This window comes from Taudactylus pleione, unplaced genomic scaffold (genome assembly GCF_031769625.1).
Source record: "Taudactylus pleione unplaced genomic scaffold, aTauple2 ptg000103l, whole genome shotgun sequence".
NCBI lineage: Eukaryota > Metazoa > Chordata > Amphibia > Anura > Myobatrachidae > Taudactylus > Taudactylus pleione.
In genome coordinates, this window is record NW_028284505.1 from 2,018,266 (window position 1) to 2,036,942 (window position 18,677).

Here is an 18,677-nt window from a genome sequence, read left to right on the forward strand (position 1 = left end):
CTTCAGCCTCTAGCTGGCGGGCGGCAGCCTGGTTAAGGTCTTTGTTCTTGGCTGCCATCCTCCAGGGTTTCCAGCAGTGTCTTCTCACTTCGTTCTTTGAGGGCACTTCTTTGCTCTCTCTCAGGCATTGGACTGCCTTCCTGCGCCTCACGCTGGCTGTTATAAGCCAGCACAAGGGGGCAGGGCAAAGATGTGGTGAGACGTGATTGGCTTGCCGTGGCCATCTTGGCTGGTGTGCCAGGATTGGCTTACGGCCTGAATCATACTGGGCGCACTGCGCGGGGATTGGTGGTTCCTGCATCCCCGTAGATGCAGGCCCGCTGCCATTCCCCACGTGGGGCAGTGGCGGAAGGGGGCCACCATCGCTGTCCACGTGCCTGCCGCCGCATTCCACCGGGCAGGCCGGGGGAATCTGGATCTCCCAGGATCCGTCCCCCTGTCGCTGGGTCCCCATGCGTATCCCACACCGCCGCCGACCTCTGCTGCCAGGCCGGACGGAAGCTGGATCCCCTGGGACCTTGATGTTTTTATTATCAATTTATAATTATTAACAGTTATACTTATATATAGCGCACACATAAACTCTGCAGCGCTTTACAGATATTTGCTCATTCACATCAGTCCCTGCCCCAGTCAATTTTACAATCTATGGGCCTGATTCACTAAGAAGCACTAAGGCGATCGCAGATGCGATTACACGCAGATCTGCTGCGAAAATATGCAAATGTTTGCAATCACGACCAGCATAGAGATGCCCACTACCGCTATCTCACATCTGTAATACATTGCAATCCTGAGTATACATCGGGAACATTGAGTAACATCGGCCCCTCACGCACAATTACAGCAGGTCTGACCTTACTCAGAAATGGCTAACCTCGTCGCACGCAGTGAGTACACAAGCTGCGTATGTCGTCGCAGTGGCTAATTTATGCACGCCCATGCAACGGTGTTCAAATGGACAGGCACGCCTGCATTTCTCCGACCACTCCCCCGTCACCACCACCCCAAACGCTGACCTCCCGTCCCTCTTCGGTGGCTTTCTGTGAGCTGCATGAACAGCTGACTTCGTGAGCTATCGCAATAGCGATCCTTAGTGAAACAGGCCCTATATTCCCATCACATGTACAGCCATGCACACAAGGGTTAACTTTTTGTCAGAAGTAAATTAACGTACCAGCACCTTTTAGATTATGGGATGAAAACAGAGTAACTGGAGGAAACCCAGTCAATTGGAGAACATACAAACTCCACATAGTTGGAGCTATGATTTTCGTATATATCCGCAAGTGTCTAAGTCGCACCGCACATGTGTCACAATTCTGTATGTACAAAGTTACGGTACAGATTTGGACGCACAGTTGGATAAATATGAGGGGCGTTCCTGGATTGCGACTGGGAGGTAACGGGGGGCTGACTAAAAATACATAGGGAGATATTGAATCTTGCAGGAGTGTTGTGGCTTTGTCAGCTGCACCCCAAAATAATAAAAGCTGAAAGAAGAATTTTTTTTTTTTTGGTTAAAAAAAAATTCTCAAATCTTCATAAAACTACATGGTAAAGGGAACAGTCCCTCATTTCCCTATGTCATTGTACGATCACTTGGTACAGTACAAGATCCAGTACAGTAGCTTTACTCCTGTCCTGGTGTAAATCAATCATGGATCAGGCTATAGAGGACCAGGAGCAACCTAGTACTAGTGCTGGCAGCCATACTACCTCTTCAGCTTCTACTTTTAAAGAAGGTCAAGGGATAAGAAGAAGGTATAAATAAGGGCACTCCAAATCTAATCAATGTTTGATAATCTGAAAGAAAACATCGCCTCTAACAATGAAGGGAAAAGCTAGTGCCGAAAAACGTAAAATTGCCGACATGCCATACACCACACGGAGTGGCAAGGAAAGACTCTGCAAGACTTTGCAAGTGGTGGTCCTGCTACTGCTCTTTAACACACTAGAATAATTGGAAAAGCCAGGGTGAAAACACACTATCCACATGGAATCGGTGTGAATTACCGCTGGACGCAAGTCAAATCCTGACAGCGGCTGGCCAACATGGTTGAAAATCCCGATAGTCCCCAGGTAAGTATTTACTAACCTAACCTCCCCCCCAACCCTAACCCTCCTTAGGGGTGCCTAAACATAACCCCCCCTTCCCCGCCGCCTAAATCTAAGTCCCCCCGGGTGCGCCTAACCCTAACCCTCCCTCCCCCTAGCCTGACCCTAACCTCCCGAGGGGGTGCCTAACCCTGTCCCCCCATGGGAGCCCCAAATATAACCCCTCCCCATGGCTATCAGCGCTCGGCTTCACTTCGATCAGGATGCCGGGCGCCTGTCATTTAACCCTCGCCGGGATAAAGCACTCGGGAAGCCAGCTGTCGGGATTACGTCCTACCTATCCACTTAACTGCAGATATGTGAACAAGAGGTACTGGTCAAACTAAAGATTACATGACTGTGGCAGCCCACTGGGTGGGTGTATCGCATTCAACAACAGCAGCAGCAGTATCTAACACACAATGCCAGCTCATTCTCTATCATCAGCTTTACTATGAGGTATGCCGGTGTCAAACTGTTGGGAAAACTCAGGGATGTGATAGCAAAAAGCCTTACCCCACTAAGATTCTCCTCATGATTTGTCCTTTCCGATAACGGAACTAACCTTGAACGAGCATTAAAAATGGGTGAATTTCAATATATCCCATGTTTTACACACACAATAAACTGGGTGGTTCATTGTTTCTTAAAAAATGACAGGTGCGTTCAGGAGATACTCTCTGTGGCCTGAAAAAAATTCTGGGCATTTTTGGCATTCAGCAACCGCATGCAAAAGATGGCAGCTGCTGCAAGAAATTTTTGATTTGTCATTCCACCAACTGAAGCCAGAGGTAGTAACAAGGTGGAATTCCACCTTTTTATGCTTCAGCGACTGGAGGAGCAGCAAAAATCCATTTCAACTTTCACTACAACCCATGATATAGGGAGAGAAGGGGGGATGTACCTTACTCTAGTACAGTGGAGAATACTCTCCATTTTATGCAAGATACTGATACCATTTGAAATAGTAAACAATGAAGTGAATTCAGACACTGTAGGCCTAAGTCAGGTGATTCCATTAGTTAGTTAAACTACTGGAAAAGCAGCTAGAGAAGCTGAAGGAGAAGATGAAACAAAGTGATTCCACTAAGTATGTTGGACTTGTAGATCAAGTTTTTTATTCCCTTCACCAGGACCAAAGGGTTTGCAACATCTTTCACTTTGATCATTACAAAATTTTGGAAACCATGCTTAATCCTAGGGTTAAGGACTATGTAATATCTTTTTTTCCAACTGACACTGATCTTAAGAGATACAAAGAACTCCTTGCAAGCAAGTGGTCAGCTCAAGTGGCACATGACATGACTACGTCTCCTGCTTCAGTTTTGCCTGTGAATGTGACTGCCAGGAAAACACTGACCTTTTCCAAAAGTTCCACTGGTGGTGATGATGAGTCAACTCAGTGTATTAGAGTGAAACATTATGACATCTGGTCAGGTTTAAAAGAATTGTCCACATATACTGACACAGCTACCATGACTCAATCTGAAAAAATAGTAAATATCAATAGAATGGTGGAGGAGTATTTTAATGATAATTAGCATCTCACATTGGGTCTCATTCAGACCCAGTCGCAAGCGCCGATGTGCTCGCAACCGGGTCGATGGTTAGCCCTGCGCATGCACAGTGGCCGCACTACACGTGTGCAAGCCCCGGAGCGAGAGAGAAACTCTCTCGCTCCGGAGCTCTCTACAAAAGGGGCGCTGTCGATGTTGATCGACAGCTCGCCCCGTTTTGTAGGCAGGCCAGGGGGTGGTTTAAAAAATGGAGACGTTCCTTAAGGAATGCCTACCGTTTTGTGGGCGGCCGCACTGACATCATCAGTGATGTCAGTGGGGAGCTTCCTGCTCGATCAGAGCAGGAAGCTCCCTGGGGCTTGCGGTTGCCGAGACACAATCTTAGGGTCTCATTGCAAGCCCCGATGGTCGCGATGGTGTTCACCATCATGACCATCAACCTGGTCAGTTGCTAAGCTGTGGGTGGTAACCCACAGCTTAGCTAGCAACCAGGAGGCCGCACTAAAAAAAAGAAAGCGGCCACCCTCATTCAGAGAGAGCGATCGCTTCTTGCCACCGCCTCTGAATGAGGGCCATAGTCCCTTTGAATACTGGGAGGAAAAAAAGGCAATTTGGAGCTCCTTGTAAAAACTTGCTATGGTGTACTTAAGCTGCCCATCCTCCAGTGGGTCCTCAGAAAGAATGTTTAACACAGTCGGGAACACCTTTTGAGCAATCTCTGTAGGTTACTTCCAAGAAATGTGGAGAAACTGATGATCATCAAAATGAACTATAAATTCTATGAAGAATACCTTTGTCGCCAATTACAAATGGAGACTGTAATGATGGATTCCAGAAGGAATGAGCTATTGTGTGATGATGATATTAACAACAGTGATGAGGGTGATGATGAGGATGATGAAATCTTCAACTCTGAGGTAATTAAAACAGTTAGCCTTAAGCCTATTGGTAGCTTAGTTTAACCAAACCACCAAAATGTTTTCATTTGTGGGGGCCCAAACAAACCAAGCACTTTAGTCACAAAAGTGGCAGTCCCTGTTGATGAAGTGCTTCATTTGTGCATGTCCTTTTTAATATACAACATACAGATGTGTCTATATACAGTCGCGTTACACATAATATGAGTGCCGTGTGACTCAGTTGCGCTGAGCGTCTTTTCATGCAAATTTTTACCTTCAAATGCATCTTATTCGCACAGCGGCAAACAGAACGCACAAGCAGCTTCTGCTAATTAAAATGATATTCGGCATGCCTATGTTCTGTGTGCGACTGCGGGTGTATCTGCATGTGAAATGCTACGTTACAGTGTCAGTGGCTGTGTGAATAAGATGCATTTGAAGGTAAAAAGCTGCACGAATAGATGCTCATCATTACCTAGTCACGCCATGGCTTGGCACAACTAGAAAGGCTGTTTAACGCACAAGGAGGCTAGATAAATGTGGACACATCTGTAAGGGTGGGTGAGATGGTCCATGAACAATTCCATCGTGCACAAATTTTCATTATGGGCCTTGCCCACCTTGCTGTAGGCGTGTAATGACTACTAGCCTGTTAGTCCTTCTCCATTTACCTGTACTGGCCTGAGGCCTGTGATTTGCTGTTTGGAGAAGTGTATTGGTAATATACTGCAGTGCCCCTATGTTTCATAAAAGTTCTAAATTCTTTTAAACTGCCATGTGTTTTGTGCTGCTGCTCTGTTGCTAAGTTTAGCCTTTGGCCAATATGGGTCAAAACAATATTGTGAGCTGTGAGGTGGTCAAAATTGAATGTAAATGAATGTTATGGATGGTAATAATACCGTAGAAACAAAAACAAGCCAAATTACATTATTTTAGCTGTTTTTATGAGACAGACAATTTAGAACCAAACACACAGGAGTCTGCGCTCATCTCTAATCAGAAACACTGTATAGCGAGCAGAATATATGGCTTTGGCTATTCTGGATAATTCCCAGGAAACATTTGGTCATGTCAAAAATATCTGAGAGGAATCGTAAAAAACAAAACAAAACTACAGAATGAATCTTTGAGTTTGTTTAATGAGTTGGGAGCTCAGATATGCTATGGAGTATTAATATTTATTTGTGTTTGCCTTTGTGTTTACGACGTGTTTGTAGGGTTTGTGAAACGTTGTATGAATCATATATGTAACCAAACAGTACAGGAAATAACCCAACTTAATTCACATCAACACAGGCCAGCTTCGCTGACATATAGTGAGGCAAATAAAGTAGAAAAGAAAAGTAAAAAAAAAAAAAATATGCATGAATTATTTAATGAACATATATATTAGATGCTGTTGAGCTAAAGAGACTCAAAACAGGAGAGTGAGGATGTATATTTATTAGCACGTATTACTTTAAGGGATAATAGGAAGATTGTATGGCACCGATAATAAGGGCGTTTTGTTTGACAGCTATGACTGTTGTGTTGTTTAGGCTATACACGTGTTTTTAAATTAGGGGATAAAATATGTTTTACCGCCCTTGTAGCGAAGTACATTATTGTATTTGAGTACCCAGCGACTATATATATGGTGATAGGAATTAGAGGTAAGCGGGTTCAGGTTTCTGAAATCCGAACCCCCCCGATCCCCCCCGATCCGAGTCCGATCCGAGTCAGGCTCGACTTTTCACGCCTGACTCGGATCTGAAATCGAGGCAAAACGTCATCATCCCGCCTTCCGAGTCTCGCGGGTTTTGGATCCTATATAAGGTACCCGCGTCGGCGCCATTTTCTCACTCGGCTGTGGACAGTGAAGAGGGAGGATGGGAGTTAGGGCTGTGTAGTGTAGTGTAGTGTAGTGCTGCTGTTGTCCACTACTTCAAAGTCCATAGGGGCTGGCTGTGTTGTGCTGTGCTGCTGTTGTTAATAGGGGCTGTGTCCACTACTTCAAAGTCCATAGGGGCTGGCTGGACTGTGTTGTGCAGTCAGTTCTCCATAGGGGCTGTGTCCACTCCAAAGTCCTGTGCAGTGTCCCAGTCCTAAAGGGGTGCTGTAGTGTTGTCCAGGGGGTGCTCTGTCCATCAGGGGTGCTCCCCCCAAGTGCTAAAAAAATTATATATTTTCTGTGTTTGTGAATTGTGTGCGCAGTAGCCGCACGTGCATCAACAAAGTAGTGCCAAGCGTGCGCCTGTGTCATAAGTAAAGGGCCGGCTGGCTTGACCGTTAAAGGGTGCTGTAACCCCCAAAGTACACTCCAGTCCAAACCCCCAAAAAAATAATTTTCTGTGTTTGTGAATTGTGTGCGCAGTAGCCGCACGTGCATCAACAAAGTAGTGCCAAGCGTGCGCCTGTGTCATAAGTAAAGGGCCGGCTGGCTTGACCGTTAAAGGGTGCTGTAACCCCCAAAGTACACTCCAAAACAAAAAAATATATATTTTCTGTGTTTGTGACTTGTGTGCACGCCAAGCGTGTGCCTGTGTCCCATAAGTAAAGAGCCGGCTGGCTCATTTCTTAAAGGGTGGTGTAACCCACAAAGTGCACTACTCTCCAGCAAAAATAAAAAAATATTTTCTGTGTTTGTGTGCACTTTAGCCGCACGTATATATCAATATAACATAAATGGAGGACCAAACTTTCTCCGATAAAAATAAAATAGGGAAAGATCAAGAACCACTTCCTCCTAGTGCTGTTGCTGCTGCTGGGAGTTGTTCATCATCCCAGAGAGGAAGTAGGAACATCACTACTTTTACTAAACAATTGACCCTCCAACAGTCCCTAGCGATGAGGATGAAGTACGACAGCAGTCATCCTGAAGTAAAACGTATAACTGAGGCCTTGACTGCTATGTTGGTGTTAGACGTGCGTCCGGTATCAGCCATTAGTGCAGTGGGATTTAGACAATTGATGGAGTGTGTCCTCGGTTCCAAATCCCGTCTAGATTCCACCAGCATCCTCAAAGCAGCAGCGACAAGCGTGCGTCTGTCTGTTAAAGGGTGGTGACACCCTCAAAGTGTGCTACACAAACAATTAAAATATTGTTCATTTTTTTTCTGTCTTTGTGAATTGTGTGGGCTGTAGCCGCACTTGCATCCTCAAAGCAGTAGCGACAAGCGTGCGTCTGTCTGTTAAAGGGTGTTGTAACTCTCAAAGTGCTCCAAAAAAATAATAATTTTTTTTAATGTGTTTGTGACTTGTGTGCGATGTAGCCGCACTTGCATCCTCAAAGCAGCAGCGACAAGCGTGCGTCTGTCTGTTAAAGGGTGGTGACACCCTCAAAGTGTGCTACACAAACAATAAAAATATTCTTCTTCTTTTTTCTGTCTTTGTGAATTGTGTGGGCTGTAGCCGCACCTGCATCCTTAAAGCAGCAGCGACAAGCGTGCGTCTGTCTGTTAAAGGGTGGTGACACCCTCAAAGTGTGCTACACAAACAATTAAAATATTGTTCTTTTTTTTTCGGCCTTTGTGAAATGTGTGGGCTGTAGCCGCACCTGCATCCTTAAAGCAGCAGCGACAAGCGTGCGTCTGTCTGTTAAAGGGTGGTGTAACTCTCAAAGTGCACCAAAAAATAAAAAACTATTTTTTTAATGTGTTTGTGACTTGTGTGCGATGTAGCCGCACTTGCATCCTCAAAGCAGCAGCGACAAGCGTGCGTCTGTCTGTTAAAGGGTGGTGACACCCTCAAAGTGTGCTACACAAACAATAAAAATATTCTTCTTTTTTCTGTCTTTGTGAATTGTGTGGACTGTAGCCGCACCTGCATCCTTAAAGCAGCAGCGACAAGCGTGCGTCTGTCTGTTAAAGGGTGGTGACACCCTCAAAGTGTGCTACACAAACAATAAAAATATTCTTCTTTTTTTTTCGGTCTTTGTGAAATGTGTGGGCTGTAGCCGCACCTGCATCCTTAAAGCAGCAGCGACAAGCGTGCGTCTGTCTGTTAAAGGGTGGTGTAACTCTCAAAGTGCTCCAAAAAATAAAAAACTATATTTTTAATGTGTTTGTGACTTGTGTGCGATGTAGCCGCACTTGCATCCTCAAAGCAGCAGCGACAAGCGTGCGTCTGTCTGTTAAAGGGTGGTGACACCCTCAAAGTGTGCTACACAAACAATAAAAATATTCTTCTTTTTTCTGTCTTTGTGAATTGTGTGGGCTATAGCTGCACCTGCATCCTTAAAGCAGCAGCGACAAGCGTGCGTCTGTCTGTTAAAGGGTGGTGACACCCTCAAAGTGTGCTACACAAACAATAAAAATATTCTTCTTTTTTCTGTCTTTGTGAATTGTGTGGGCTGTAGCCGCACCTGCATCCTTAAAGCAGCAGCGACAAGCGTGCATCTATCTGTTAAAGGATTACATCGGTGACAGCATCCAAGTAGGCATGTCAGACAGTCCGTACCTGTACTGGCAGGAAAAAGAAGCAATTTGGAGGTCCCTGTACAAACTGGCTCTATTTTACCTGAGTTGCCCCCCCTCCAGTGTGTACTCCGAAAGAGTGTTTAGTGCAGCCGGGAACCTTGTCAGCGAAAGGCGTAGGAGGTTGCTTCCACAAAATGTGGAGAAGATGATGTTCATAAAATGAATTATCAACTCTTCCAGGGAGACCAGCCTCCAGAACGTACAGAGGGACCTGTGGTTCCAGCAGGGACGAATTAATACTCTGTGAGGATGAGGATGTACACACTGAAGAGGGTGAGGAATCGGTGGATGAGGAGGATGACGATGACATCTTGCCTCCGTAGAGCCAGTTTGTGCAGGGACAGATTAATTGCAGGCTTGTATTGTGGGGGCCCAAACGAACCAATCATTTCAGCCACAGTTGTGTGGCAGACCCTGGCGCTGAAATGATTGGTTTGTTAAAGTGTGCATGTCCTGTTTATACAACATAAGGGTGAGTGGGAGGGCCCAAGGACAATTCCATCTTGCACCTCTTTTTTTTCTTTGCATTATGTACAGTTTGGGGCCTAGTTTTTCAAACTGCCATCCTGTCTGCCAGTGCAGTTTCACGCCTAGATGGGTCACGTGTTTGTGCCGCCCACTCGTGTCGCTTAGCATAGTCATCCAGCTACCTCGGTGCAACCTTTTGGACATAAAAACACTATTGTGAGGTGTGAGGTGTTCAGAATAGACTGGAAATGAGTGGAAATTAAGGTTATTGAGGTTAATAATAGCATAGGAGCAGAAAAACCTACAAATTCTGTGATTTTAGCTGTTTTTATGCTTTTTTTCAAAAAAATACAGATCCAAAACACAAAACCCAGAACCCAAAACACGGAAGGGTGGTTTTGGCAAAACCAATCCAGATCCAAAACACGAAGAAAGATCCAGATCCAAAACACAAAACACGAAAAGTGGCCGGTGCACACCCCTAATAGGAATGAATACAGACAGACAGAGGATATTTTTTCTCCCTTGCAATTGCTTAATAAATTACAGCTGTCGCCACAGGTGGGCACAGCGTGGGGGAAACACAGGTGCGGGCTATAAAGGTGACTAGTTATATTTGGTCATAGTTCTCCAATTTTTTAAAAAAAATCCATTATCAAGACGATGAAAATAAACACCACCATTCTTAGGGTCTGTTCAGAGGGAATTGGTATGAAATACAGACGGCCGCATGGCCGGCGGGTCGATTCCCTGCAGCGGCAGCCCGACAGATGAACGGATCCCGGCAGCGGCAGCCCGACAGCGCTGGAAATCCTGATCGTCCTCAGGTAAGTAATAACTAACCTAACATTACCCCCTAACCCTCTTTAGGGGTGTCTAACCTTAACCTCCTCCCCAATTGCCTAACCCTAATACCCCCTGTAAGTGTCTAACTCTAACCCCCCCTTACCCGCTGCCTAAACCTAAGTCCCCCGAGGGTGGGTGCCTAACCCTAAGTACCCCCCGGGGGTGCCTAACCCTAACCCTCCCTCCCCCTAGCCTAAACCTAACCCTCCCGGGGGGGTGCCTAACCGTAATTCCCCCCCGGGGGTGCCTAACCCTAACCCTCCCGAGGGGTGCCTATCCAAAAAGCCCACCCAGGTGCACTAAACCAAACCCTCCCCCCGGCGGCTGTCCGCTTGCGGTGCCCGGCATCCCTTCGATCGGGTTGCCGGGCGCCTGTCTCCCGGCGTCGGGAAAATGACAGGCGTCTAGCAGTGGCGTAACTAGGGCAGGGCGGGCGGGGTTCGTGCCCTGGGCGCCGTTGGACCGGCGGCGCGGGGGGGGTGCCGCCGGCCATGGTACCGGCCCGCCAGCCCTAGTTAGCCAGTGTAGCGCTGACCGCAGTGAGTGCGGTCAGCGCTACACATTTACACAGGACCGGCGCAAGGCTTCCAGCGCCGGTCCTGTGCTGCACGCCTGAGCCCGTTCCCGCCCCCTGAGCACTTGCCCAATAGCGCCAAGAGGCGGGCTCAGGCTGTGCATAACACACGCATCGCCGCCAGCGCTGGCGGCGATGTGTGTGTTAAACAGCAGCCAATGAGAGTCAGATAGAAGACTCTCATTGACTGCTGCAGCACCCACTGCAAGAGCCGGACTTCCGTCCGGCTCCTGCAGTGGGTAATGGGACTGATGTCATGACGTCTGTCCCATAATGCTGAGCGCACCCGCCTGGGCGGGAGCGGCGTCGAGAGCAGGACCAGGACCAGTAGCAGAGATTCAGGTAAGTATATTTTTATAGATATATATATATATATATTTTTTTTTTTTTTTAACCTATCTGCACAACGGGGGAGGGGGGTGTCTTCTACTGGGGGGACCTCTACTGGGGGAGGGGTGGCTACTACTGGGGGCACCATTGGGAGGACCTACTCTACTGGGGACTACTACTTGGGGGGGGGCTACCACTGGGGGCATTATAAAGGGGGCCTACTAGAGGCACTGCATTCGGGGGACCACTACTGCGGGAAGTAATAGGAAGGGCCACTACAGGGGGCACTGGATAGGGGGGATCACTACAGGGTGCCTGCATAAGGGGACCACTACTGGGAAAACTGCATGGGGGGGGACTACTGCTGGGTCACTATATAAAGGGCACTGCACGGGGGGGGGACTACTACTGGGGGCACCATATAAAGGGCACTGCATAAGGGGATACTGCTACTGGGCGCACTGCATTGTGGGGACTGCTACTGGGGGCACTGCATAAGGGGGAACACTACGTGGGGCACTGCATTTGGGGGGCCACTACTGGGGGTACTGAGTAAGGGGAACTAATTGGGGGCTGTATAAGCGGGACCACTACTGGGGATACTGTAAAAGGGGCTCTACTATGGGCCTGCATAAGAGGGACCACAACTGCATACTGGGGGTACTGTATAAGGGTACTACTGGGGTTAAGGTGCATATGGATAGGAATGTTCAGCGTGAAAATAAAGGGGTGTGTCATGTTGACACGCCCCATTTTTAAGTGACCACGTCCATTTTTTTCCTCACGTGCCTTCGGCGCGCGCACATATCGTTGTGTTAGTGGGGGGGGGTCAATTTTCAAATTTGCCCTGGGCTCCAAATACCCTAGTTACGCCACTGGCGTCTAGATATAGACGACTGTCATTTAACCCACGTTGGGATAAAGCAGTCGGGATCACGTCAAGCCGGTTTCGCGATTGCATCCCGTTTCAGAGACAGGCGCAATGACAATTTTCATGCAGATCGAGTGAGTGTTTGGCATTGCGCATGCGTATAACCTACACTGTGCACGCGCTGTGGTTGTCTTGCGATTCCGCCAGCACAGAGGCTCCATTTGCAATGTGGGTGACAGGTAGTCAGTGTTTGGGAGGAGGTAACGGGGAGGGGGGGGTTATCAGAAAAACGCAGGTGTGTCTTACCATTTAAACGCTGTTGCCTGTGCGTGCATAAATTGTGATCGCCTACGCAGCATGAGAGACCTCCGCGTGTCAGTAGAGCTGCAGTGTCTGTGGCTGGACAGACCTACCACAAGGGCAATATGGCTGCTTGATGTGCGTCAATGTCGCCAATATTTACACAGGTAAGCAACGTCGAACGCATATGAGAAGGCAGCAGTTGGCGTCCCTATGCTCGGGTGATCTTTGGAACTAATAGCGTATTTCTCCTACCTTGTCCAAATTTGCCATTTGTCCTGAAAATGTAAACAATACAAAATTGTCCCCTGAGGGGAGATGGTTGGGGGATTTCTATGTGTAGCGAAGCCTTTTAAAGAGAATAGAAAATCACTGACCTCTACATTTCCTTTTAAATAGTCTATATCAATTTCTATGGGTGGCAAAACATTGTCGGCCCGGGTCAGACTTCAGGGCTTGTGTATTTCCACATGATTTAATACAACAGTCTGAAATTCAGTATATCTCGGGAAAACACACGGCATAACGACAAATGAGACCCCTCTTGAGGAGGAAATAAATGGGTTTCTACATGCACCCCCATCACTCCACAGCTTACTTACCACTGGTATTGTATAGAATCAGTTAGGGGCTATTTACTAAGCTGTGTTAGGAGATAAAGTGAACGGTGATACGGTACCAGCCAATCAGCTCCTAACTGTCATGTCACAGGCTGTGCTTGATAAATGGCAGTTAGGAGCTGATCGGCTGGTACCTTATTACCGTTCAGTTTATCTCCTAACACAGTTTAGTAAATAGACCCTCAATCTGCATAATGGTAAAGTAGGCACTGAACTTACTGTACTTGCTGTTGGAGAGTTCTCGCGTCGGGAGCTGATTACATGTCTGAGAGTAATTCTAGGCAGAGATTTGGGTGATGTGTTACATTATAAAATGGCTGTGGGATCTAAGCAGGAAAACTAAAAACATATCTTTTTCCTCCACCTTCTTGCATCGAGGGCGCCCAGATGCAACTGCAGGACAGCAAGGGTGGTCTGATGCAAATTAAGCACGCCACTTAAAGATGCATCCTACAGAGGGGGTTAAATGTATATTTGGACTAGGGATGTGCAGGCTCGGATTAGTTCGGATTTTCCCCACCAAATTCGGATTTTTCCCGCCAAAAAAATCAGGCCTCAGAAAGAGGCAAAACGTCATCTTTCATGGACAAACATCATCATTCCTGGACAAAAGTCCATGAATGATGATGTTTGTCCATGAAAGATGACGTCTTGCCTCTTTCTGAGGCCCGATTTTTGGCGGGAAAAATCCAAAATTGGCGGGAAAATCCGAACTAATCCAAGCCTGCACATCTCTAATTTGGACACATCACCTTTCAGGAATACGCTTTTGGTACGTTTGTCCATACAGCCAAGGCAGCCTGCTTATGCTAATCTACCGGTGTGTCTGGAGTTACTGCATATATACATTTTTCTATTGCAGAATGATGCAGAAAACAGCAGAGCATGGGGCTCACCTCATGATGGCCAGCGATGGTGGCAATGTGAAGGGCGGTCAGAGCTCCATATCCCACCTGCTGTATATCCGCGCCGCCGTGCAGCAGTGCCGTCAGCAGCTCAGCATTGTCCTAAAAACAGAAACACAATATTTCATGAACTGATTCCCTGTAAAGGGCAGAACAAGTACAACCCTGCTCTGGGGACACGGCCGAAAGGAGAACTGCTCAGCTTTCATGGAATTCAAGATGACTAAAAAAGTTTTTATAAAACAAAAACAAAATTAATTTAAGTTGAGGCTTACAGCAGCCCTTGGTTCCTGGGAAGTGGCTGTGACCATTAGCAACAGTTGTGGGCTCGGAAAATGGGAAATGCACAAAAGTCACAACAGAACACTGTATATATGGGCAACTGGCACACTTTCGTCTATAGCGTAGGATACAAGAAAGCTCAAACGTACATTTAAGTCTTACTGACATCCAAGCAAGATCTTGCAATTTATAGCATTGCGTATGCGTCCAACCCAAGCACACGCAACTACAGATGTGTCCACATACAGTACACCTATCCTTAAATCTCAAAACGGGGCTATTAGGCGCCCCACGGACTTTGCATGCAGTTGCTGTGTGCAACTCGGAAACTAACTTGGGTAAACACTCAAAATACGGAGATCTGATACAAGTTACCCGCCTCATGCCTCACGCAACACAGCGTTCTGCTAAAGCTGAGTCTTTATAGCAACTCCACTGTGACAAAAACACTAATCCTAAGTGCCCAATATTCTATCATCCACTTTGGGTGAAGCTACAATGCGACACACACACGGTAAATTAGGGATTAGGGCCGAATGTCCGGGAATCGATACCCATGGCAGGGCGTCTAAGTCACTCCATATGGCGAAAAAAGGATGGACGAATGAGGAGACATGTATGAGCAGCTATGGGGTGATTCAGAGTTGTACACATCTCAGTCGCATCACCAGTTGTGGTTAAATGGGTGTAACTGGGCGTCAACTGGGCGCTCACATGTTGGATAAGGTAAGTGTTCTGAGGGGCGTGTCATGGGTGTATAGATGGAAATGTGCGCAATTCAGAAATGAGAGTACACACAGGAGTGACCGATTGGGAGGGGAGCGGGTATTGTTTACCCAGGCCTGACATTGGGCGGGATGTACTAACGGGGAAAATGCATCAAAAATCCCAGAAAATGAAATTTTGTGGGGTTTTACTGCATTCCCCTTATGTACAAAGCACCGCAATGTCCGATGCTTTGTTCCAATGGGTAACGCGGTCACTTCAGGTAGCGTTGCCCAATTGAAGCCTATGGGCTTCTTATCAGGACGCCCCTCCTTGGGGGGATCCAATTGAATCCCTTCTATCACCCCCCGCAGCCCAGAAGACCCTCTGTCCGGAGCCATCGCAAAGGACAGCTCTTATCGGGAGACCTATCCTTTGTGATATTCTAGGTACATACCGCGGTAATCAACCGTAATACGTACCTGAAGACAGGCAGGATGTACCGCATTGCGTACAGAGTCTGAGGGGCCCGGTGAGCAGTGGAGGAGGAGAAATGTCCTCTTCCACAGTTCGCCGGGACGCTCAGGGGTGGTCTAGTACTTTTCATTGTTTTTTTGTTTCCTGAAGGGGCGTGGCCACACAGCCCAGAATTTGGCCACGCCTCTCATCTCTCTAGGGCCTACAGTTTGTCTCGGTGGCCCTGTGTACCCATCCTATTTCAGATAGGTCTCTCTCACCTGGCATAGGGCTGGTGCAAATACTTCCACCCTGACAGGGGCCAGTGCGGAGGCAAGCATGCCGCCATCCCTGAGTACAGGCGGAGATTTGCATTTATTTCCCAGCATGCAACTCTGAATCTGACCCACCATGTTTTAGAAATAAGAAAAGCAGGTTCAGTACAGGTGCAGTAGCGCAAGCAGGGGAGTTTCTGAGTACCCAGAACCCCCCCCACCCCTAACAGCCTCGAGAGCAGGCATGATGTTATTAAGTCCCGCCCCCCTCATGGCAAAATGCAACGATACGTAGGTTACTAAGGAGGAGGAGGCGGAGCCAATATGACACGACTCTATTAGAATTGCATCATTTGGCTCCGCCCCTCCCAATTGACCCACTAAGGGGAGGAGCCTAATGACATGGTGCCAGCCTGCCAGGTCCCGTCCTCACAGCTGCTGCAAGGTAAGTGTAATGTGTGTGTGACATATGTATTTGTGTGTAAGGTATGTGGACATATGTATGAGTGTGTGTATATATGTATGTATATGTGTGTGTGTGTGTGTGTGTATATGTATATATATATACGGTATGTGAGTGTGTGGAAAACCCCCTGGAAAAATCCAGCGTTTGCCCGAGGTGATTCATGTTTCTTGAGCCCTGACGAGCTATTCCATCCCATCATATATATTTTGCAAACATAACAACTTTCCTGAAGAACCTTCATTAAAGATGTTCTCTTAGGGGTCTATTTACTAAGCAGTGTTAGGAGAGAGAGTGAAAAGTGATAAGGTGCCAGCCAATCAGCTCCCAACTGTCATTTTTCAAACACAGCCTGTGAGATGACAGTTGGGAGCTGATTGGCTGGCACCTTATCACATTTCACTCTGTCTCCTAACACTGCTTAGTACATACACCCCTTAGTGCGCTAAACACATTCCCTCTTCCACCATCTTATTATAGCTCCCTACAGCAGTGATTTATTTTACTATCTACCTGACGATCCAGCTATGATCGAGCAGTGCACAGACGCTTATTGTCCCTAAAAAAGGTAACGCTTTGTCCTTATTTCCAGTGAACATGAGCTAATTGAGCTGGCAGCATACGAATGGTGCTGCGCGCCACGACTGCTCCCGACTGCAGTTATTGCAACAAATAGGTTCCACATCGAGTACCCTGTTTACACGGTTCTACATTTTAAGGCGTTCAGCGTCAGCGGTCACGTAGCTGTATGGTATGTGTTTCTCGCTAACATTGGCTCATCTACAGGGGATTAAATAGAAAAAATCTATGGGCCTGATTCAGAGCCGGACACAAGTGGCTGCTCGTTCGCTCCGAGCGATGTTTGCCCAACTGCGCATGCGTACGGATCATAATACGCATGCGCGAACCAGTCATTGCGGCTGAAAATCGATTGTTCGCTAAATAGCGAATGCCTGCTATTTTGAGTGACAGAATGAGGCGTTTGTGGGTGGTAACAGGGGAAGGTGCTTGAAAACGGGGAGTGGAGATCCGAACGCAGGCGTGCTTAAAGGTCAAAACGGGCATTTTATGGGTGTGTATAATTAATACAGCAGCGTCATTGACCACGTCACTGGGTTATTTTATAGCCAGAACTGCTCGCAAAATTGTGGTAGGAAAAACCAACCCCAAGAATAGCGAGCAGTTCATACCCTGGTCGATGTACTCGATTAATCTAATAAATAGCGGACATGACGTAGGATGCGAGCGGCCAGGGGGCGTTTTTTTCTAAATTACGTTCTCATGTTTTGTTCGCTCGTTCAGACATAGAGGCGTGATCAGACCGCAAAGAGCGAACGGTTCATTTAAATAGCCAGCCCCTTTTCCTGAACGAACGTCCGCAAATTGCGAACGGCTCTGAATCAGGCCCTATATACGGTACACAATTAGGGAACCCCCTCTGCATGACCACTTTGCGGCAGGCGTCACATTCCCCTCCCAGTAGTACGGCTCACAGCTTTTTCAGTGTGTAAACGTTATCTTATTTTTAAATTAAAGGTACAAAAAAAAAAGAAAAAAAGCCCCGGTTTTATCCTGCCGCAATCCTCGTGTGCGCCGCAGCGTGCAAACATAAAGCACAGGATTAGTGGGATCCCGATTAAAAACCTAGAGAACAGAACTTCATTTTGTAGGAACGTGATCCTGTTTTGTTGCAGATCCCGCTGCTGTTGCGTAAATCCGCCGTGCTACTGTGCTATTTAATGGTGTGAGAGGTAGACTGAGAAACCCAACAGAAGACCTGCGGCTCAGTAGTCAGACGCGATGGCAATAAGGGAGAATGTGCTGTAATTGCTTTGCAGGCTCAGTGATGCATACACTGCGATCTGACTCAACGGAGGCCCAGGGGAAAGTTCGCTGCTGGATGTGTGCGGAAACCCATCCACACATACAGATCACATCAGAGAGACGCCGTGAACTAGATCTCACCCCGGATACATTTATATCACATGCATTGCATCTGCGCACATATGTTTACTGATACGTTGTCAGCTGGGACAGCTGTGTAATAGGCAGTCGTTTGTAAGTGACAGGTACACCTGCCAACAGTCTCTATATATCCATGGGAAAGTCACAACTCCGGCATCCAAAAGGGGCACGAGCCTTCCCTGAAAGGGGCCTGGTAGGAATGGATTAGGACTTTAGGAGTGGTCTGTGCAGATGGGGCAAGGTCTCGTCCTCTCCTATTGGTAATGTGGGTGGCACACATGGGACCTCATTCAGAGGCGGTCGTAAGCGGCCGCTCGGTCGTACACCTAACGACCGAGAAACTGAAAAAGGAAGCAATCGCATGGCCGGTCGGTCGCAACCAAAGTGACGCCCATACGTGAACAATGCACCTCCTTTAGCTAACGAGTGGTAGCAGTTAGCGATCTAGTCAGTCGTTGTCAGTCTCGTATGTTAATTTTCTTCTGATGGTTGCGGCCACTTGTGTTGTGTTGATGCCCATAAAAAATTTAAAAAAAACGCATAGAGAAAGCCATCACCATGAAATGTATTTATTCTTATAATTCGCTAATGCAAACGCAGCTGAATCAATTACATGCCAATTAGCAGTGTTATTAGCTACAACAATC

The 18,677-nt window shown here is 47.2% G+C and overlaps 1 protein-coding gene across 4 annotated transcripts in view; it reads right to left on the reverse strand.

The window, feature by feature from the left end:
- The window catches only part of TNNI3K (TNNI3 interacting kinase), an 840,867-nt gene that overhangs the window by 778,083 nt on the left and 44,107 nt on the right, over positions 1–18,677 (reverse strand). For all 4 annotated transcript variants that reach the window (XM_088470772.1, XM_088470769.1, XM_088470770.1 and 1 more), the window contains exon 5: positions 13,876–13,986. In XM_088470772.1, coding sequence (XP_088326898.1) covers positions 13,876–13,986 — 111 coding nt within the window. The remainder of the gene's footprint in view (positions 1–13,875; positions 13,987–18,677) is intronic.